The sequence below is a fragment of the Muscardinus avellanarius genome (assembly GCF_963383645.1).
Source record: "Muscardinus avellanarius genome assembly, chromosome: 6".
In the NCBI taxonomy this organism is placed as follows: Eukaryota; Metazoa; Chordata; class Mammalia; order Rodentia; family Gliridae; genus Muscardinus; species Muscardinus avellanarius.
The window spans coordinates 1,620,836-1,643,184 of NC_137791.1; the positions used below are offsets into that span (position 1 = coordinate 1,620,836).

General features: G+C 48.5%; 2 protein-coding genes across 2 annotated transcripts; one reads left to right on the plus strand and one right to left on the minus strand.

The window, feature by feature from the left end:
* Positions 1–1,894: 1,894 nt before the first annotated feature.
* Positions 1,895–13,945, plus strand: EXOSC9 (exosome component 9; the record flags this gene model as incomplete). The annotated part of the gene is made up of 12 exons (XM_080697822.1): positions 1,895–1,960; positions 2,091–2,185; positions 3,295–3,414; positions 3,529–3,631; positions 4,750–4,887; positions 6,135–6,217; positions 8,579–8,711; positions 9,486–9,574; positions 9,793–9,939; positions 10,482–10,666; positions 13,608–13,686; positions 13,861–13,945. 12 exons carry the CDS (start codon positions 1,895–1,897, stop codon positions 13,943–13,945), a joined length of 1,323 nt encoding a protein of 440 aa, XP_080553948.1.
* Positions 13,946–14,767: 822 nt separating this feature from the next.
* CCNA2 (cyclin A2) lies at positions 14,768–20,640 on the minus strand (the record flags this gene model as incomplete). Its single annotated transcript, XM_080697829.1, has 8 exons — positions 14,768–14,816; positions 14,983–15,116; positions 15,545–15,658; positions 16,308–16,515; positions 17,116–17,339; positions 17,488–17,600; positions 19,576–19,822; positions 20,464–20,640. 8 exons carry the CDS (start codon positions 20,638–20,640, stop codon positions 14,768–14,770), a joined length of 1,266 nt encoding a protein of 421 aa, XP_080553955.1.
* Positions 20,641–22,349: the final 1,709 nt, after the last annotated feature.

The window sequence follows — 22,349 nt, forward strand, 5'->3', positions numbered from 1 at the left end:
TCGCTGCCCCACCCCCTTAGATTCTGATTAGGCAGAGACCTTTGGGGTGGGCTGGGAATTCATATCCTCAAGTGTATCATCTGCGTGGACCCTGACATCATTTACCTTTTCAAGCTCTAGCCTTTGGGCCCAGGTAGCTTTAAAATCATGAGAGGATATCAGTAGGCTTCCCTGTTTGTGCCAGACAGATTCTGGCTAGAAACCAGCCATCGGCCCTCGGTACTGCCCACTCCACATGCTTACCCTGCAATAAAGAAGTGAGTCTCTTCAGAACACTTCTGTGTCTCCACAGGACCATTAATGAGGAGTATAGATACTCCTTTGGCTGAGTGCTTGATATAAACCTTGGAGATAAAAATAGTACGTAAATGAATAAATAAGGCGCATTATGATAATTTAAGGTTAGAGTTCGTAAGAAAAAACACATAGAATACCCATTCAGATAAACAGATAACTTTCAGTGTAAGTATGTCCTGTGCAATATTTGGGACAGATAAGACATGCTAGAAAACTGCTGTGTATCTGAAATTCAATTTTAAGCATCCTGTATGCTGTGTGGGCATCTATATTACTTTTCTAGCTTTTGCTTGCCATAGACTACATGTTTGTGGCCCTCCCCAATTCACATACTGAAATCCAGTCCCCCAAGACGATGGTACTGGGGCCTCGGTCTAGGATTAGCTCATAGACTGGGTAGGGCTTAGCGCTCTTACTGGAGGCCCCAGGGAGTTCCCTTGCCTTCACACCATCCATTTGTTCAGAAGTTTTTGTCTAGCCGGGCGTGGCGGGCACGCTTGTCATCCCCGCGCTTGGGAGGCGGAGACAGGAGGATCGCGCAGGTTCGAAGCCAGCCGCGCTGGCGTAAGAGACCTGTTTCCAAATAAAACATAAAATAGATCTGGAAGTGTAGCCCGGAGGTCGAAGGGTTCCATCCCCAGTACCACCAAAACCACAAAAAAAAAAAAATTTTTTTTTTGTTGTTTCCAAAAGAGTATATAAGTTCTTTGAAAGGAAGGATCCAGTCCACCCAGTTGCACTCAAATTACTCTTGATACAGTGGCCCCTCTTTCAATACTTACTGAGCGAATGGATTCCAAGTGGTACAAATCGAGGCTGTGATGCATTACTGGCGTGTGTATTTGGGGAGGAGGTGAGAAGAGAAAGAAGAAACTGCAGGAGTTACATTGCCGCCACTTGTAACGCACGTGTGTGCGTGCGTGTGTGATTGACGGAACCCACGGGGTTTTCTACCTCCAGGCCATACTCCCAGCTCTATTTTATATTTTATTTGGAAACGGTCTCACCAAGCTGCTGAGGCTGGCTTCGAACCTGCACGGTCCTCCAGTCTCAGCCTCCCAAGCGCGGATTACAGCCTGCCCAGCACGCCCGGCTCGCGCACTTCTAAAGCGGCTACCCTCTGCCCACTCGCTCCTCCATCTCCTTTTGGCGTCCCTGTCCGTGCGGTCTCCACCCGCAGGGCCGCGAGGACCCGGGGCTGCGGACATGCTTTTCCACGGCGCCGAGGGTCGCTGGCGAGCCTTGCTCCCCGGCACTGTGCAATAAAGGGACAAGGCTCCTGGCGCCCAGAAACCCCGAGCCCAGCTCGCCGCTCCCGCCCGGCCACGCCCCGGCCGCACCCGGCCACGCCCCGGCCGCACCCGGCCACGCCCCGGCCGCACCCGGCCACGCCCCGGCCGCACCCGGTCACGCCCTAACAGCCCAGGCCCCGCCCCCGCCGCGCTCCGAGTCTGCGCACTGGCACCGTCCGCCGCACCCTGATGACGTTTGCCTGCGCCGCTCGTGATGACGTAAATCTTCGGCGCCGGACGCGTGGGAACGCTCTGGCCCTTTCTCACGCTGGTGCCGGCGGCCCCGGGGCTTGACAGCCGCCGCCATGAAGGAGACGCCGCTGTCCAACTGCGAGCGCCGCTTCCTGCTCCGCGCCATCGAGGAGAAGAAGGTGGCGGGCCCTGGATGCGGGCGGGCGGGCGGGCCTGGGGAGGGGTGAGGACGCCCACGAAGGAAGAAGGGGTGGATGGATGGGTGGGTGGGTGGATGGGCGGGCGAGCGAGCGGACGTTGTGCTTGCAGCGGCTGGACGGCAGACAGACCTACGACTACAGGAGCCTCAAGATCTCTTTCGGAACCGACTATGGGTGCTGCATGGTGGAGCTTGGGAAAACACGGTAACGCGCGCGGGAAGGCTCGACGAGAAGCTGCAGATAACCCGGGCCCTTGTTACCGAGCAGCCCGGGAACCCAGACACGACGTTGTTTATTTCAAGCAAGGGTATTACCTTTCACCCAGAACTTTGAGGTTTTGTGGTCACACTTGAAAGTTTTAAGTCATAAACGCGTTTCCTGGCAGTAAGCGTCATGGAGTTCTGCCGATCTTATAAAGGCTCACAGTGATTGTAATCTGTCGTCGTGCTTGGCTTTCATATTTTAACGAGAGGGTCGTAGAAATCTCTAACATCTTGTCATAAACAGGTCCCACTTTTCTCATTTCCCTGAGTGACATGAGACTTTTGATTTTTAATTCATTTGAAAGCTATGAGGATATTTGGTCAGATAATGTTGGAAACTTTATCTGGAAAACTTTTTTTTTTTTTTCAGTACTAGGGATAGAACCCAGGGGCATTCTACCTCCGAGCTACACCCCCAGCCCTATTTTTTAGTCTTTATTTTGAAACATAGTCTCAGTGAGTTGCAGCGGGCCTCACTAAGTAGCTGGGCCTATCCTCAAACCACATCCTCCAGTCTCAGCCTCCAAATGCTGAGATTACAAGCGTGCACCACCACACCCAGCTTTGGAAAACTCTTAAAGAACAAGTTTTTATGCATATCGTACCAATATTTGTAGTAAGAAGTAGTAAAGCTCCTTGATTTTCATTTAAATCTGGAATAGCGCGGTGTGAGGGCACACACCTGTAATCTCAGTACTTGGGAGTCTGAAACAGGAGGTTTGCAGGTTCCAGGCCGGTCTCAGCAACTTAGCAAGACTGTATTTCAAAATGAAAAATAGGTATGGGGTGTAGCTCAGAGGTAGAATCCCTAGGACCAAAAGAAAATCTGTGGGATGGTAAATACTGTGATGAGGCTTTTTTTTCTGTCCCCGCCTTAGATATTTAAGTTTTTATTTCTGCAGATACTTCATTAGCATGTCTCATATGCAATTTCTACTCTTCTGATAGGTCACGTTATTGCTCAGAGTGAAGACTGAAATGATGTTTTAGAGTTTATTAATTGGAAAGGAAATATACTTAGCTCACTGCTTCGCACCTTCATCTTTGCAGAGTTCTCGGACAGGTGTCCTGTGAGCTTGTTTCTCCAAAACTCAATCGGGCAACAGAAGGTATTCTTTTTTTTAACCTTGAACTCTCTCAGATGGCTGCTCCAGCTTTTGAACCTGGCAGGTATTTAAGTAATTTTTTTCAGTTGCTTTAGCTATAGGGGCTCACAGCAGTGAGCTGTTTCTGTAATGCCTGGTGTCTTATTTCATGATGTTTTCCCATTGCCTGTCTCTGTAGGCAGTCAGACCTCTTGGTAAAGTTGAATCGACTCCTGGAAAGATGTCTAAGGAACTCAAAGTGTATAGACACTGAATCTCTTTGTGTTGTCGCTGGTGAAAAGGTGGGTGTCTACCCAGAATTTTGTCTTAGGATGAGTATTGCTGACCCATGGTCCTTATATCTTGTGCTTTCCTTCTTCAAGCTTTGGTTAATTTATTTTTTTAACTGCCTCCCATTACTTCAAGTATTCCCAAGTATATACCCTTTGCACTTTTTGCCATCTCTTTTTGAAGGCGCGTTTGCACGCGCACATCATCTTTTAAGAATGAGCCGGAGTGATCACGCATGTTACCACTCAAAGAAACACAAGGTAACGCAGTACTTTGGGGGCTAAGACAGGTGGATGACAGGTTCAAGGCCAGCCTCAGTAATTTAGCAAAACCCTGTTTCAAAAAAAAAACAGTGGGAGGCTGAAGGTGTGGCTTGGACGTAGAGTGATGTGCCTGGGTTCAGTCCCCGGTACCAGAAAAGCTGGAGGGGGGGGGGGTTGGACTTGTGTAAAAAATGCTTTATTGAGAGGACTTGGCCTTTTCATGTACCCTCATATATTTTCTTAGGTTAAATGAGTTGAGGGAGCAGGCAGTACTCTCCTTTTTTATGGATGAAGAACAGAGTAACTTCTTCATTCAGAGAGAACATTAATTTACCTTGGGCCACATAGTGAATTAGCGGCAGGACTCACATTGGAAATTTGATTATCAAGAAGTTGTGCTGCACACAGATATTAGAACTTTATTCTTGATGAGCATGTTTTGTTCACTTTTGTACTCCAGAGAAATCATTTAGCTTTCCACATTCTGAACGTAATACTTCTATTTGCAATCCTTGTAAGGTTCTCATAATATTATGTAAAACCTAAGAGTTTAAGGTTTGCAACTAGCAGACCTCAAAGTTAAATTTAAGTTTGGAGTTAGGAAAATCTTAGATTAAAATGTTGGAATGGTTCCATGGTTCACTTTATGGTTCAAATGACTGAATTGAATTTGAAAAATTGAATTTGATTTGATGGCTATCAAATTACAGAAACAGGTGAACATTAGATTTCGGATTCGGGGGGATTAAAATTTTTCTGCATTTAACCGTATGATTTTACAGTAAAGAAAGAAATTGAACACAGTGTCACTTTTTCTGATGGTTGTGATCAGTTTGGATTTATTTTAATTTCCAATTCACTTTGAGGTTTGGCAAATACGTGTGGACCTACATTTACTAAATCATGACGGAAATATTATCGATGCTGCCAGCATTGCTGCAATCGTGGCCCTGTGTCACTTCCGAAGACCCGATGTCTCCGTCCAAGGCAATGAAGTAACACTAGTGAGTTCCCATGAGGAGATGAGAGAATCCTAGAAGTGCAGGCAGCTTTGGGAGTGGCTGTGTTGTAGATGGCGGTCACTCGCTCTGGGCTTGGTTCTTACAGGAACACACATGTCCCACCCTGGCGCTCTCTCTTACCCTGGCTTGACTCACGTGTCTGTCCATGGAGTACAGCCGAGATAGGTGTTCTGGAGCAGATGAGACGCTGCTCTGGGCTCATGTTAGGTGAAGTGTGGACGTGCAGGCCTCGGCACAGTGAAGCCTTCCCATGGCGTGCGGCGACTACAGAGGACTGGCGAGGCCAGTGGGCACGGCTCTCCAGGCCTCGTGTCCCTTAGCAGTGTACCTTGCAGGTAGAATGCTCTGAGTTCAATCTCTAGCACCACCAAAAAAAGAAAAAAAAGAAATAGAAAATTAAAATAGTGCTGGAGGTATAGGTCTGGCTGAGTGCAATCAGTACCAAACCAAGAAAAAACCCAAAAATTTAAAAAAAAGGGATAAAGATATAGCTAAGAGGTAGAATGTACCTGGCTTCAACTCCTAGTAACACACACACACACACACACGCAAAAAAAAGCATATCCAGCATTTCTATACTTAAGCATCTATAGGAGAAATGAGAACATGTATTGAGACATGTATGCAGGTGTTACTATCATTAATTTTAATAGCAGTAAGCTAGAAATAGTCCACACGTTCATCAGCTGGTGAGTGGATAACGTGGATGCTCCTGTAATGGGCTATGAGCATATCTCACCCACCTGTGGTTCACTAGGGTAGATGCCGCAGGGGGTGGAGCTTGGCTGAACGAAGCGAGATGCAGAGCAGCCGCCGGCCCCGACCCAGTGGTGGGATGTGCAAGAGGCAGGCTCCTGCGCGTTGAAAGCAGGGCAACCAGCGAGGGCTGCTGGCTGGGACCTGACCACAGGCAGCCAGAGGAATTTGAGGGGTAACAGACATGTGACACGTCTGGCTCCTGCTGATGGTGGCTTACCTAATGCTTACTAAAAATTGAGTTGTGCTTAGGATGCTTGGGTTTTGTGGGAAGTAAGTTATATCTCAGTAAAGGTTATAGAAAAATGTTTAAGAATAAGAGTGTCAAAGTCAGACAGGTAATTGTAAAAGAAATTCTTTAGGTTCTTAGTGCGGATAAAAGGAATTTCATCTCCTGTTAGTACGGTCGGCGAGGTGGTTTTTGTTCCTGAGGACTAAGTGGCGTACCTGTTGGCCCTTGTGTTTTGAAACAGTACACACCTGAAGAGCGAGAGCCCGTGCCCCTGAGCATCCACCACATGCCTGTCTGCGTCAGCTTCGGCTTCTTCCAGCAAGGGTACGTCTCCTTGTCCTGGCTCAGGTGCACGTCAGCTGAGAGCGCACTGTCAGCTCGGGCAGACGAAGGAAGGAGCTTCTCAAAGCACCTCCAGTTCTTCTCTCCCTGTGTAAAGGCCTCAGTTGGCAAAGGCCTGCTCTACCATAACTGGGCTTCCCAACGTTTTCTTTTCATGATATACTTACGGATTAATAGGTGTGGTGGCCGACACTTGTAAATCCCGGTACTTGGGAGGCTGATACCAGAGGATCACAGGTTCAGGGCCAGCCTCAGCTACTTAGTGAGGCCCTCTGCAACTTAGACCCTGTTTCAAAACAAAGAATTAAAAAATAGGGTTGGGGGTGTAGCTCAGAGGCAGAATGCCCCTGGGTTCAATTTCCAGTACCCCCCTACAAAAATATGTGTGTGTGGTTACACACACGCATGCGTGCACACACACACACACACACACACACACACACACGAACTTACTGTGGCACAGCAGTGTTTTACGTTTGCTAGAGACGTACAGACGTTAAGAGAATTGTGTGCCAGGCTCCAGGTTAGGAAAGGGGGGCCCAGAATTGCTGTTGGTTCGTGGAGGCGGGGCTCTGGGCGCATGGGGTGGTTCTGGGAGCAGCTCGGAAGGGAGCGGGCTCAGGTGCAGACAGTCCGGTTTCTCTCAGCTCCCCAACAGTTCCCTCACAACTCCTTAATTCTTCTACCACAGAGCCTAGAGTCTTACAGGTGCTTACCACGTAGTGGTGCTTGTAAGTGTAAGTTTGAGTCTTAAATCTTCAACAAGGGGCGATATAAATAAGAAATTTTTTAAAATTGTGCATAACAACTAGGGAAAAGATTTCAACTCTTAGTGTCATATAGAATTGTATTATAGGAAATAGACTAAGCCAGGCGTGGTGGCGCACGCTTGTAATTCCCACGCTTGGGAGCCGGAAACAGGAGGATCGTGCAGGTTCGAAGCCAGCCACACTGGCTTAAGAGACCCTGTTTCCAAATAAAAATACCTAAAAAAAATAGGTCTGGGAGTGTAGCCCAGAGGTAGAAGGGCTTCCAGGAACCCCAGTACCACCAAAAAAAAAAAAAAGAAAGAAAGAAAAAGAAATGGACCAGCACTGTCCAGTAAAAATAAAATGTAAGCCATAAGCCATACAAGAAATTTTAAATTTTCTGGTAGCACATTAAAAAGGTAAAAAAAAAAAAATGCACAGCGGTGAATGCCTGTAATCCTAGTAATTGGGAAGTTGAGATGGAATGGTCACAGGTTCACGGCCAAGCTCTGCAACTTAGAAACTTAGCAATTCAGCAAGACACCACCACCTCATTTCACAGTTTAAAAAGGAACTGGGGATTTAGCTTAGACATAATGACCTGAGTTCAATCCCAATTAGCTTGGGGAGAGGGCAGGTAAAATTATGTATTTTATGTAACCTAAAATATGTAAAATTTTTATTTACTGTTTTTGTAATCAGTGTCTTAAAAAATACTCATGAGCTGTGCATGCCTAGTGAGACAGCACACACCTAGAGTCCCACTCCTCGGAAGGCTGTGAGAGGAGGGTTGCAGGTTTGAGTCCAGTGTGTGGGAACTTAGCGAGACTTTTAAAATAAAATAAAAAGGGCTGGCTCAGAATAGAATGCCCCTAGGTTCAATCTCAGTACTACCCAAAACTTTTTAAAACGAGAATACTTGTTCTTTTATTTTGATTAAGTCTCTGAGAGCTAGTGTTTTACACACTCAGTTTGGACTGGCCACGTTTTAAGGACCCAGTAACCATGCTATTTGTTAGTGTATTGGGTGGTATCTTTTTTGTGTGTGTGGTGCTGAGGATGGAACTTGGGGCACTGTAGCTCCGAGCCCCAGCCCCAGCCTTATTTTATTTTTGAAGCAGAGTCACTAAGTTGTGAAGGATCTTGCTAAGTAGCTGAGGCTGGCTGTGAATGGTGATCCTGGGATTACAAGCGTGCGCCACCACGCCCAGCTGACAGTATCTTTTTTAATACATCATTAGCAGAACCTGGACATTAGGTCAATTTTAAAATTAACCAAGTTAATGGTATCTTAAGTTTTATTAATGAGCCAGAAGTCATTTAATCAGAGGTAGCATTAGCTCGAATTATGTATCATTAAGTAGAACCAATCTGAGTTTAATGATTTCACTGTATAGCTAGATAGCCACGTAAGCAAGCATTGATGCTCATAAAAACAGCTTTCTTCCCTCGTTCTCCATTGAAGTGACTCCGTCCTCGGGCTGGGATGCTTTCTGTGTTGACTTGATTGGTGCCTTCTTTTTAAACAATTCAGCACCCTACATGGACAGGGTTCAGCTCAGGTCTGTTGAGGACCATTTCCTGTTCCTTCCAGAACGTATCTGCTGGTGGACCCCAATGAGCGAGAAGAGCGTGTGATGGATGGCTTGCTGGTGATCGCCATGAACAAGCACCGCGAGATCTGCACCATCCAGTCCAGCGGTGGCATCATGCTGCTGAAGGACCAGGTGCGCCTGACACCCCTTTGGGAGGAGGCTTCTCCCTCCCGAGACTGACCCTTCCAACTGCAGGAACATTGTCTTTCCTCCAGTGAGTAAAGATTGGTATCTGTCTTTTCGAGAGTGTAAATGTAGAAATAGGTAAGAAGGTAGTGAGACTTTTATAATACGGTGACAGCTAGCAGTGCTTCTCAGACTCGGCTACCTGCCAGATTCCCACGGTGACTTGAGAGCGCGGGGTGCCGTCTAGCAAACAGGTGTAGGTGGTTAGAGAGCGGGCCGCTTCAGTTCAGACCCTAGCCCGCCTTTCACTGGCTGACCTTAGGCAGGCCATGTCTTGGGGCCTCGGCTTCTTCGTGTTTGAGCGGCGTACCACTGAGTCCTCGGGGGGAGGCCGTGGGTAGATGTGGCAGGTTGCACGGTGTCTAATCTACACTAAGCCTCCGCAGGGGCTCCCATCATTCCATCCATTCTCGTTGCTGGCATCACGGCCACGCTCCTGCGCTGCCCCTGGGGCACCTCCCGGGGGTAGGGGGGAGCCAGTGCCGCCTGAGCGCCTCTGCGTGCTGTGGCGCTCCCTTCCGCAGTCTGCTGCAGTGTGCAACAGTCCTTCAAAAGTTTAAAAAACTCTCGCATCTTACAATAATTTGCTTTTAGAAGTATTATTTTCATATTCAGAAAAGACTTAAATTATCAAGAGAAAAGCTAACGTGCTGGTTTTAGTTTTATTCCAGAGAGCCTTTGGTTTGATTTCTGTACATGACACTTGGCTTTTGCAAATAGGTTTTGAGATGCAGTAAAATAGCGGGTGTGAAAGTAGCAGAAATAACAGAGCTGATACAGAAGGCTTTGGAGAACGACCGGAAAGTCAGGCAAGTTTCATTTTCAGAATTACAGGGTCTTACTGAACAGATTTTCTGAATGCCTTTCTTTGACAAGGGTAGCCGTATGATTTTCCCACTTGACCTTCCCTTATTTGTTAATTTCAGCTAAATAGGCTTAGTGTACTTTTGAAAGTCGATTAGACTATTTTGTTTTATTTCTCACCCACCACTGTCATTGTCTGCCCCGACCAAAACAACCCACACAGAAAAGAAGGGGGGAAGTTTGGCTTCGCAGAGTCTATAGCAAACCAGAGGATCACGGCATACAAGATGGAGAAGGCGCCTGTTGACACGGCCCATGTCGAGGAGAAAGCGGAGGAGATCCTCGCCGAAGCCGAGCCGCCTTCAGAAGTGTATCCTTCCTGGGCAGAGGTTTCTGCAACAGCAACAAGGTTCCTAAAACGCGGCTCCATGGGCTAAGTGTGCTTCTGAAGTACAAAACTGTGAGAGAAAACACTTAAAAGACAGTGGTGTTAATCACATTAAGCTGATGGTACCATTCGACTTCTCTTCAGTTGTCCTGGAGAAAAGCAGAACATGTGTGAAGCCCTGGCCTGGACCCCTGACGCTGCAAGGCAGAAAGCAGATCGATAACATTTCATTCCCTTTGAAAAAGTCTTTACATAAATGCCATGGCCTGGTATTTTTTACATATTGGTCTTGGCATTTTTATTCGTTTGTCCAGAGTGGGTTTCACCTGAAACATTCAGAACCTTTGTTTCTCTTAGCATTAATGGTGCCCAGGAACCCTCACCTGAGCCGCGGGTTTTGTTTTCCCCATCTGGCCACCCGTAGCACAGTTACTCCCTTAGACCCGAGGCGCTGTCGGTGTGGCCTTTCCCGCCATCCAAGGAAGAGCACTGCTTTCACTACTCGGTTTCCCTAACCTGCGAAGTGTTTCTAGCCCTGTGCTGTGGACTCCTGGGACGGCCCAGATTGGAGAGGGAGCAGAAAACACCTGGGGCGATCTGGAAGACTCTGAGAAGGACGAGGACGAGGATGGCAGTGGCGAGGAAGCCGCTGTGCTTGGCATCATGAAGATGGATGCTGAAGTGGACGGCGCTGACCCTGTAAGCCAAGGTAGGCCAGGCTTGATGGCTTCTGTGATCACGCTACGAAGTGTGTCAAACAATGTGGATGCTATGTTAACTACATGCAGATTATACATGTAAATTACCTAAAGACAGTAGAGATCATGACTTAAATTTCAGCTGGTCGGGCGTGGTGGCGCACACTGTAATCCCAGCTCTTGGAGGCTGAGACAGGAGAATCGTAAGTTGGAGGCCAGCCTCAGCAACCTGGCAAGACCCTGTTTCAAAATAAGGCTTGAGGTGTAACTTAGAAGTAGAAACCCCCTGGGTCCAATCATCAGTATCCTCCCCCACAAGTAAATAAGCTTCAGTTAAACGACTGAGGCTAATAGCAATGTTAACACCAGTTCTTTTTTACTTTTGGTGGTGGTGCTTGGGATTGAACCCAAGGGCACTCTACCTGTTATAAGTTGCAGAGGGAGGGCCTCACTAAGTATCTGAGGCTGGCCGGGAACCTGGATCCTCCTGTCTCTGCCTCCCAATTACTGGGCTTACAATTGTGTACCACCATACTCAGCTCAACACCAGTTCTTCTCTAAAGAATATATGCTTATTTTTGTGGAGCAGTGGCATGCTTTGGCATGTAAATAATCACAGCATTGTTACTTAAAAATCTTATCTTTTAGCCGGGCATGGTGGGCACACTTGTAATCCCTGCGCTTGGGAGGCTGAGACAGGAGGATCACACAGGTTCAAAGCCAGCCTCAGCTACTGAGTGAGGCTTTCAGCAATTTAGTGAGACCCTGTTTCCAAATAAAATATAAAATAGGTCTGGGAGTATAGCCAGGGGGTAGAAAAGCTCCTGGGTTCCACCCCCAGTACCACAAAAAAAAAAAAAAAAAAATCTTGTCTTTTATGTATGTCTGGGTTAGTTTTAAAGGCATGAGTTTCCTATGATCTTGTAAACTGTTTTTTTTTTTTTGCTTGTTTCTAAACTCTTAAGTTGTATAAGAATATTATGGCCACTTATTCCCAGATTCAGGTTGCTATTGAACATTTTAAATGTAGCTTATTGACTGAGGAATTGGATTTTTTTTTTTTTTTTTTTTTTTGTGGTGCTGGGGATGAAATCTAAGGGCTTTCTACCTCATGGCTACACTCCCAGACCTATTTTATATTTTATTTGGAAAACAGGGTCTCACTAAGTTGCTGAGAGCTTCACTGATTAGCTGGGGCTGGCTTTGAACCTGCGTGATCCTGTCTCAGCCTCCCAAGCGTGAGATTGCAAGCGTGCGCCACCACGCCTGGCTTGGATTCCAAGTTTTAGTTAATATCAAATAGCCCTGTGTGGCTAGTGCACTGTTAGGAGATGGGACATTCTGGAAATGCCTGGAGTGCTGATAGGCCGTCACATGCCTTGCGTTCTAGAAGCGGGGACGCTGAAAACACTTGCTAATTTTGCCTGTGGATATTGTTAATTTTAGAAAACCAGATTCTTAGCCAGGCATGGTGGCGCATACTTGTAATCCTGGCATTCAGGAGGCTGAGACAGGCAAAAAAAACAAAAACAAAAAAAACCAAATTGTTGCCTGGCCCATCTAATAAATTGTGACTAGAGCCAGGCATGGTGGGTAATCCCAGTAACTTTGGAGGCTGAGACAGGATCACAGGTCCTAAACCAGCCTTAGCAGCTTAGACCACTACACACACACACACACACACACACACACACACACACACACACACACACACAGCATTAAAAAGGGGCTGGAGGTGGAGCTTGGAGGTAGAATTCCCTGGCCTTTAAAACCTCAGCATCACCCCCCCCTCCAAAAAAGTCTTATGTAGTAAAAGCTGAAGACACACAGCACTGGCTCTGCAGGGGCATAGAGAGCATGCCCACCAACCTGGATGAGCGAGTAGCAGGTACTGCCTGCCTGCGTGGGAGGAAATCACTGCTCCTGAGGGTTACTGACTCCACCTGCGAGGCATCTCTCTCTTTCTCTCTCTCTCTCTCTCTCTCTCTCTCTCTCTCTCTCTCTCTCTCTCTCTTTCTTTCGGTACTGGGGTTCTTGGAAACCCTTCTACCTCCGGGCTGCACTCCCAGACCTATTTTATATTTTATTTGGAAACAGGGTCTCTTAAGCCAGCAAGTTGTCTTTGAACCCGAGTGATCCTCCCGTCTCCACCTCCCAAGCACGGAGATTACAAGCGTGCACCATCACACCCGGCTTCTTTTCATTTTTTTAAAGTAGATAAAGCTGGGCATGTTTGTCATCCTAGTACCAGGGAGGCTGAGATGAGGGCCGCAGGTTGGAAGATACTCAATGTAGTGAGACCCTTGCCTAGGACGACCCTGTTTCCAAATAAAAACCACAAATAGGGCTGAGGGTGTAGCTTGGAGGTAGAATGCTCCTAGGTTTAACCTCCAGTGCCACAAAATAAATAGGTGAAGAAAACCAGTTACCTGAAAGATGAGTTTACATTTATATTCTTTTGTCATTAATATCTAGTAAAAGGGTGGCAAAAGATATAAAGCAGTTCTCAAAGAAAATACAGATGGCTTACCAACGCTTTTTGTGGTTGGCCTTGGTGGTGGTAGTGAATTAGTAACAGCATTTCTTTTGATACAGTGCTGGGCTGAATTCCTATGGTGCTTCAGAAGGGATCTGGCAAAAGTATATTGGGGTGTGCCTTTCACCTCAATATGTTCTGTTTTCTAGGAATTTTTCATTGTTTGTAGTAAGGGAAAACAAAAATAGCAAATCCCAAGATAAACACATGGCCCAGAGCAGCAGATAATCTGCCTGGCACACTGACTTCATTTCATGTTGGTTCTACAAACAGTGCTGTGAATTATATTCTAGTATGCCACTAGTGATTGTGCATGTTTGTAGTCCTAGTAAAGAACCTCGATTTTCTGTTTGTACTGAGGATTGAACCCAGGGTTTTCAAATTATTTACATTGTTTTCTTGCCATTTTCTTAAAGATGCTCCTATAGTACTCTCAGATAGTGAAGAAGAAGAAATGATCATCTTAGAACCCAACAAGAATCCGAAGAAAATAAGGTAAGATTGCGGTTTATCACGTGCACACAGGCACTCGGTCTTTGGGGGTCTGCCTGCGGCTCCCCTCTCCCCGCTAGACGTGGTCCCAGCCATCGGCCTGTCCCAGGCTGTGCCAAGTCTACGGAGATGCCTTTCCATTAATGTGCACCTAGTAAGTTAATTTACTTCATTCAGAGCTCAGGACATCAGTGCAAGACAAGAAGAGGCAGCAAGTAAAAAAGCAGCGAAGAGGAGGAAAAAGAAGAGAGCCGCCCCCTGAGCCGTGGGTGCACTGCAGTGCGCTGCTCCAAGGGCACCCTGGTGCTGACTGGCTCAGGCATGTTTCTTCATAAGTCCACGGAAAGCCTAAGGGTTTTTTTGTTGTGTTTGATGTTACACTTTGAACCAAATTTTCTGGAGAACGTTGTCAGTTAAGTGTGTGTGTACAAGTTTCCCAACCCATCTACATAACCTTTGAGTTTATCATCTCTGTTGTTTTAAATAACTGACCTGAAAAAAGTATAAAAGGTAAGGAATAAAAGCTATTTTTATAGGCTGCTACAATGTATATGAAGAGCTGAGTCAGAGGGTTTTCACTGTACTGAAAATAAGCAGATTCTCTCCAAGTATGCTTAGATTATGACCAAACCAGCCAACTGGTCCAGCTGCTTAGGAAAAAAACCAATGTCACAATTTTAGGGTCTGTTTTTGTAAAATTCCTTTAATTATAGAGGAAGTCTCCCTACTCACTCCTAATTGTACAATAAACCAAATTAATTTTTCTAAGTGAAGTCTATAGTCTCATTTTTTAACCTCAAATTAATCTTGACTTACCAAAGATTTCCAAATCAATTTATTGATTCTTATTATCCCGACAGCTGGCATCACTGATACTTTAACAAGACCACTTAAAAGTAGCCAAATATCTAAGGTAGATACATGTACAAAAGATATACAAATTAAAACCATTTAAAAAGTAATAGATACCATAATTTGTCCTTGGCCATAACTTGTATATTCAGAAATGATTGTGAGATTAAAACTCAAGGTAAAAACTGTACACCATGTAGTTTGATTTACATCTTAGAAAACAATGGCAGTCTTACACATTCAGGGTCTCTGGAGGGTTCAGGAGAGAAACACCATGATACCTGTAGGTAGAAGAAAGTCCATTGTTAGCATAAGACATGTTGCTAGAATAATCTTGGAGTCGTTGATCCCCCAAACACACACATGACACACATCTCCCCCTGACCCCAGCCTTTTGCAAGCTCAGCGGCTTCGGGTTCTGAACCAGCACCCCTGCTCGGTCCTTACTTTGAGTGCTTGTACTTCTCTCGTATGGACTGCTGTGCGTGTTGCGGTGCTTTGAGGTAGGTCTGGTGAAGGTCCATGAGACAAGGCTTGAGGCTTTCCAGGGTGTATCCAGTCTTTCGTACTAATGATTCAGGCTACAGAGGAGGGAGCAGAGAAGCACCTATTTTGCTAGCAGTAGTGGCACGGGACACTAAGCACTGTGAGCGCACAGCGGCCTGATGTTGGAGCTGTGTTGGGTAGGGTTCAGCACTGATATTTGGGCACCTCCCGCCGACAGATCCAGTGTCCTTAGGCCGCTGATCCATTTCTATGTTTTCCCTGCCAGCAGCATTAGCTACAGCCTTCCTTCCCATGGTGTGGGATCTTTAAGCACACCTTTCCAGTGCGAGTTTACAACTAAGCTGTCTAATAAGCTAGTCAAAAAGGTGTCTGAAGCAGTGCAAGATGTGAACAGTTTTGCCTCGTAAGAGCATCCAGACAGCTGCCACTGTCAGGCCATTACTTGGCCTCCCTGGCTCAGCACTAGTCACAGTGTAGATGCCTGAGGCCAACTGGCACGTACCCAGCTCTGTCCGGTGACGGTGTAGAGTGCCAAGTGGAAGGCCGCTCCCGCAATGACGGATGGCAGATACTTTAGGTAGGGGTCGGCATCTATCAGACTCAGCTCTCCCAAAAACTGGAACGGAACAGTCGTGATCACAAGAAATCAATGGTTCAAGCCCCAGATCCCTGCCTTCTGACCTAGTTTCTTCCTGACAATAACAGAAAACCCACAGGCTCACTTTTAAGAGACACGCCTCAGCGTGCGCGTCCTCCGCTTCCCCTGCTTCAAACCCTTCTGATGCCCCGCAAACCACTCCTCAGTGATTCCCTTTGGCTGCACCGCCTCTCACTCACATCCCTGGAGAAGGGCTCTAGCAGCACCCTCAACCCCGCGGACACCCAAACTGAGTCCCTCACATATACCAGCACACCTCCTGTCTACTTCAAATCATTCTCGATTACTTACAATGCCTAATGTAAACGGTACAGAAATGGCCAGTTATGCTTGTTTGGAGAATACTGACCCAAAAAAGGTCTGGACAAATGTTGCAGATACAGATAGTTTTTGCCTGAATATTTCCTGCATGGTTGGTTGAATCTGCACATGTAGAGCACATGGATATGGAAGGCCAGCTGTAGATCTTTTGCCAACAGCAGATTTTTCCTATACTGCAACATTAATCTTTCCCTAGAATACTAAACCTCTTAAGCAGAACTAACAGTGAAACTTGTGCTGACCCCCAATTGCCCAGGACTTGCCAACAAAATGAAAACCAACTTACCATTGCTAAACTTTCAACTTTGCAGTTTGCAGGCTGCTGATGGAGAAAGTACTGGGTAAGAAACTGGTTTACTGTTGGTGCAGCTAAGTCAAAAGCAAGGACTTTCAAAACCAGATGCTCCATTCTCAGAACCTGCTTCTTGGTGTAGGTATCATCTGTAATGTACACAAATTCTGCTACTTCTGGGGGGTATATTTCTTCAAACTTTCTACAATGAAAAAAGTTTTAAAGAATAAGTCATCAAAAAGAGAAGCAAGCTTCCTCACCCCAGTTCTGAAGTCCCATTAGCAGAATGTATGGGATGATTCCAAAACCCACGCTCCCAACTGCACCTCCCAAGACTCGACTTCCAATTGTGGGTCAAAAGCCCACAGAGGACTTGGGAGACTCCCCCAGTGCAGTGGGGTACCAGCGGCCCAGCAGAGAACCTCAGGGTTCACCAAGTGGCTGGGAGTGGCCCCAGCTCTCAAGGGAAGTCGACAAGTCCAAGTTCATTTGCATGTCTTAATGGAGACAAGATACTGCTGGAATGGCAGAAAACACTTCCCTTCAGAGGAACCGCATTTAGGCTTTGTCATCCGGTGAGGGCAGTAAAACCTCAGTTTCTGTGCGCACCCACGGCACCTTGGAGTCCGGCCTCAGAGGATGAATACTGCGGAGGGCAAGTTTCCTCCTCTTCCTCTCCCCAAGCCCCCACCCACCGTCTCCCTAAGGCAGTCATTGGCCGCGCTGGCTAGTAGGTTAAAAGTCAATGTCCGCCCTACTCCAAAGGCGGCCACAGCCCAAGGGGCGAAGCCGATGGACTTACGAGGCCAGCAGCATGGCAGCGGTGCCCACCAGCTGGAGCTTGCCCCGCAGCACGGACATGGAGGACAGGAAGCGGTCGATGTAGTTCACGGCCAGGTGCAAGGTCTCGTTCTGCAGTTTGTACTCCTCCCCCACCTCCACCAGCCAGTCCACCAGGATGGCTCTCATGCTGTTGGTGATGTCAGGCTGCTTCTTCATGTAGCCCACCTTGGGCTTACACTTGACCTGCCGCGGAGGTCAGTCGTGTTAGGTCTCATAGAGCACGGCACGCGGTGACGCGAGGGCAACTTGGAAACGGAAACGTTATTCTCTCAATCCCACCTAGCCACACCCAATGAACACAGCACACACACGGGCTTTGGAGAGCCTTTACCTCCATTTCCCGCAGGTACGTGTGAATGTCCTCGTGGTAGTCGGGCACTTCATTAACACTCACAGGCTTCTCATCTTCCAACACAACTGACATGTCCATAGTCTGTGGCGACTCTGGGACAGTCCAAAGGAGGATCATATAAACTGTTTAACAATGGCGGCCCATAAAACCCTAATACAACCAAAGCGTTCATTTCCTTCAACTAGAAAGGACTTCTCAGGGCGAAGCATACACAATGTTTAACTCTGGATTTAGTATCTCTGGCCACATAGTTTTAGGATATCTTAATAAATGAGGAAAATATTGATAGGGCACTAATAAGGAATTGAGTATTATCTCAAAGTATCCATCTTTCACAAGGAGTAGATGGTACGTGGTTCTGTTAGGACAGAAAGTATTTAAAAATCCAAGTTTTGAGAAAATATGTAAGGTCTGCCCTAAGAAAGGCTGCAGATCCCATAGCTGGATGTACTCGGCACAGCTAGGCAGCAGCTAGAATCACTTAGGTGGTTTCTAGTAGCAAGTGTTAATAAGAAACTAGGTTTATTCTGGGCAGCCCCAGAAATGAACATCATCTCTTGGTGACAGGGATCAGTCATGACGGCATGCCTGCAATCCCAGTCCTTGGGAAGTTAAGCAGGACTGCAGGTGCCAGGACATGCATGGTAACCTGGACCGTTTCAAAATAAAATACGGCTGGGGGTGTAGTTCAGAGGAAGAATGCTCCTGGATTCAATCCCTAGTACCTACCTCCCAAACAGACAAAAGAAAGGAAGGGTAACTGTTTCTTAGATGTCAATTGTCTTCTGAGGCAAAGGCTATTATTTTCTGAAATCACTTTGAGGTTAAAAATGTACTGCCGATTTTGAATAAAAACAATTATTCCCAAAGGACTCAGACCCCCACCCTGCCAATAAAACTAAAGCCAACGTGGGCTGGATCCAGTGTGCAGTCTGTTCTGTGACTGCGGGGCCTATGGTACAGAAACAGCACACACTAGGCCGAGCTGTGCCTATCAGTACTAGACATCTTGCATGTGGACTGGGGCAAGCAGCCAGGGCTCAACTCTCGACATGCGGACTGTGTGTCTTCCTGGAGTCAGGCCTAGACATCACAACATCTAAGACTGCATTCTCAAACAATACTCTGAAGTGCCACGTAAGAAGTGCGTCTTACAAACAAAACTGAAATCGATTCTCCCAACCAAGCAAACATTTATGAGGCTGGATGAAAACACACACCCCAGATCTGCTTAAACTGGGACTGGCAGTGTACTTTAAGAGTGCCTGGTTAGGACTCAAGTTCTTTTGTAGGTCACTAGGTCACTGATAAGATAATCACTTTTTTTTTTTTTTTTTGGCAATACTGGAGATGGAACCCAGGAGCGGTCTATCTCCAAGCTACACCCCAGCCCTATTTTTTTTATTCTTTATTTTGAGACAGGGTCTGAGTTGAAAAGGTCTCACTAAGTAGCTTAGGCTGTCTGAGAACCACGATCCTTCTTTCCACCACGCCCAGCAATAATCATCCTATCAAGTCCACTGTCATAACAACCAGCTAACATAGTGTCTTCAAATGCAAAATATCATTAACCCAATCAAATGATCACCCTTTTTTTTTTTTTTTTTGCGGGTCTGGGGATGGAACCCAGGGGCATTCAACCTCTAAGCTACACCTGCACCTGCTGCCCTATTTTTTATTCTTTACTTTGCAACTGGGTCTCACTGAGTTGCAAAGGGCCTCACTAAGAAGCTGAGGCTGGCTGGGAACCTTGATCCTCTTGTCTCAGCCTCTCAAATGCTGGGATTGCAAGTGTGCGCCACCGCGCCTGGCTGGGCTTCTACTTCTGAGCTATACCCCCAGCCCTATTGGAACCCAGGGGCATTCTACCCCCAAACTACACCCCCAGCCCTATTTTTTTTTTTTTATTCTTTATTTTGAAACTGAGTCTCACTGAACTGCAAAGGACCTCACTAAGTAGCGGAGGCTGGCAGTGAACCTTGGTCCTTCTGTCTTAGTCTCCTGAATGCAAATGCTGGATTATAAGCGTGTGCCACCACACCCAGTACCAAATCGTTTTTAACTTACCAAAACTACCATCCATTGGATAATCGAGAGGTGCCAGTGGTTTTCTCGGTCCGGGCAGGGCAGCAGCTGTATTAAAAGCCAGGGCATCTTCACACTGTGCTCTTTTAGGCTCAGCTACCCTCTTTTGAGTCTCTTCTGCTTCATCCACGTGAATGGTGAAGGCGGGCTGCTTACTGCTTGCTTTCCAAGGAGGAACAGTAGCCACAGGCTCGTCGTTTACAGAGAGATCCTTTAGAGGTGCTGTAACCTAACGAGAAATCAACAGCTGGCTCTCAGCTTATTAATGGGTGGTTTCTTCTCCTGTTACGGTCTCAGCTCTCCCCCTCTTTTTGATAGTAGTGAGGATTGGACCCAGGGGTGTTTTACACACCTCTTATTTTTGTTTGAAGCTGGGTCTCAATAGGTTTCAAACCTGCGATATTCCAGTCTCCCAAGTACTGGGATTACAGGAGTGTACGACCATGCCTGAATCCAAATACTCGTATCAGGAAAATTAAACTTTCTGAGGCTAGGTCTAGGCAAAAATAGTTTGAGTAATCAAAGACAGAAGGATGTTCCGACTTGCCACAGGCCTTCCTACAAAGACTAAGTAGAACTGAGTGGAACATAAATTAATCAACGGATGAGATGCTTAGGCGAAGAAACTGCTTCACCACTCTCGCCCCAGGGCGGAGCAGCAGAGCAAAATCAGCTAAAATGGCGGAACTGACCCAAAACAAAGTATTTCTCTAGAGCCTTCCCGAGAGCGGGGCAAGTCTTGGCGCGGGGCCGGGAGGGGCCTGGGCAGCGCCGGTCGGCAGCTGGCGGAGGCGCGGGCAGGGAGGCCCATCCGCGGCCGAGGCTCAGGCCCCGCCGCGCCCCGTCCTCCCCGCCGACCCCCGTCCTCACCCGTCTGGCCTTGGTCCGCTGCGGGTTCCCGGCCTTGAGCGCGGCCTGCGGGCGCGGCTGCGGCGCCGCCTTGGCGGGGTCGATGTTCTCCTGGTCCAGCAGCCCGGCGTGCGGCGGCGGCAGCAGCGCCGAGCCCGCCTCGCGGCCCGCGGGCCGGGGCGCCGAGCCGCCCAACATCGCGGAGTCGGCCTCGCCGAGCTGGGGCGCCGCGGGCGCGGGTCGTGCAGCGGGGAGGCCGCGAGGTGAGCGGCGCGGCGGGCGGGAGCGGGACGCGAGATGCAGCCAGCAGCCCGCCGCGCGGCCCCGGCGCCCGCAGTTCAAGTATCCCGCGACTATTGAAATGGGCCAATGGGAGCGCGCCGTGACGTCATCCCGCGCGACGCAGAGGCCTCGGCCCGCGCCGGGCGGGGGACGGAGGGCGGGGCGAGGCGGGCGGGAGGGTGAAGGGGCGGGGCTAACGGGGCGCGGGGGGCGGGGCGGGAGGGCGCAGGGGGCGGGAGGACCAAGGGGCGGGGCGAGATGGGCGGGAGAACGCAGGGGCGGAGCGAATGGGGCGCGGCGGGAGGGTGGAGGGGCGGGGCGAGATGGGCGGGAGGATGGAGGGGCGGGGCGAGATGGGCGGGAGGATGCAGGGGCGGGGCGAGCGGGGCGAGATGGGCGGGAGGATGGAGGGGCGGGGCGAGCGGGCGCAGGGGCGGGGCGAGATGGGCGGGAGGACGTGCGGGCCGGGCTCGGCGGCCGGAGCCCCAGGGACAGCGCGCTCCGTCCGCAGGAGCGGCCGCTCCCGGCCTTCCACGGCGCGTCCTAAGATGGACGGGGCGCAGGTGACTGGCGCCTCAGCACGGGGCAGACTCGCAGCGTGGCTGTCCCGCCGTTTACGCGGTGGGAGGAGCCGGTTTGTCGTCTGCCTGTGGTCCCGGTGCTGGGAAGCGAACCAGCGCCGCCAGGTCTGGGCCGCCGGGCACGGGGGCGGGAGCCCTGGACAGCTGGAGCAGCGCGGCCGTGGGACGAGCCCGGCGTCCCTGACACGTGCGGGATGCGCCCCGCGATCGCGCGGTTTCTAGGGGAGGCGGCCGGGCGCAGTCAAAGGCCCGTGAAGGTGCGGGGGACGGGCAGCCAAGGGGCACTTCACCAGGGCTCCATCGCGGTGTGCAGGGAGGGCGCCATCGGGCCCTGGGTGCGGTGAACGCATCACTCGGAATCTCACTATGATGGGCAATTACAGCGCACCAATAAGGGTATAAAAAAAGTGACCCAGATATATGTTCCACTTAGAAAATACAACTGTCTAAATGTTCTGAAACCAGGGGCCCGGCGGAGCCCGAGCTTAGCAGGCGCAAGCCCTGGGTTCAGCCCCAGCACCATACTCCACCCCTGCAATAAATGTACCAAAACAACATGCCTCACTAAAATAAAACTCTTAACTACGTGTGCTTCAACAAATTTCTATATTTAATATTCAAGGCTTGCACATGAGACAGTTAAAATAATTGTCTTCTGAAAATCCATGAGGCTATCCTTGAAAACATAAAAAATAGCTTATCTTCCATTATCTTTATGCCATTTTAAAGCCTTTAAGTACAATATTCCCCAAATGAATAAATATAGACTAATGAGAAAATCGTATGTAGTTTGAAAGTCTTTTGTCCTCCACATCTAATAAGAGGAAGCGGCCCTTGGGCAGGACAGTGTTGGACTCCACTTCGGCCGGGCCGGGCACCTGAGGCAAGGTGTGCTCTGAGCCAGGCCTGTTCGCTGCCTTTGGCGGCCATCTACAGCCTGGGCCGAGCTAAGCATTTCACACGCTGCAGCAGGGTCACAGCTATTTGGAAAAGACAGAAAACAGTTGCAGATCAGTTCCGCTCCTAGGAGAAAAGACCGTAGGT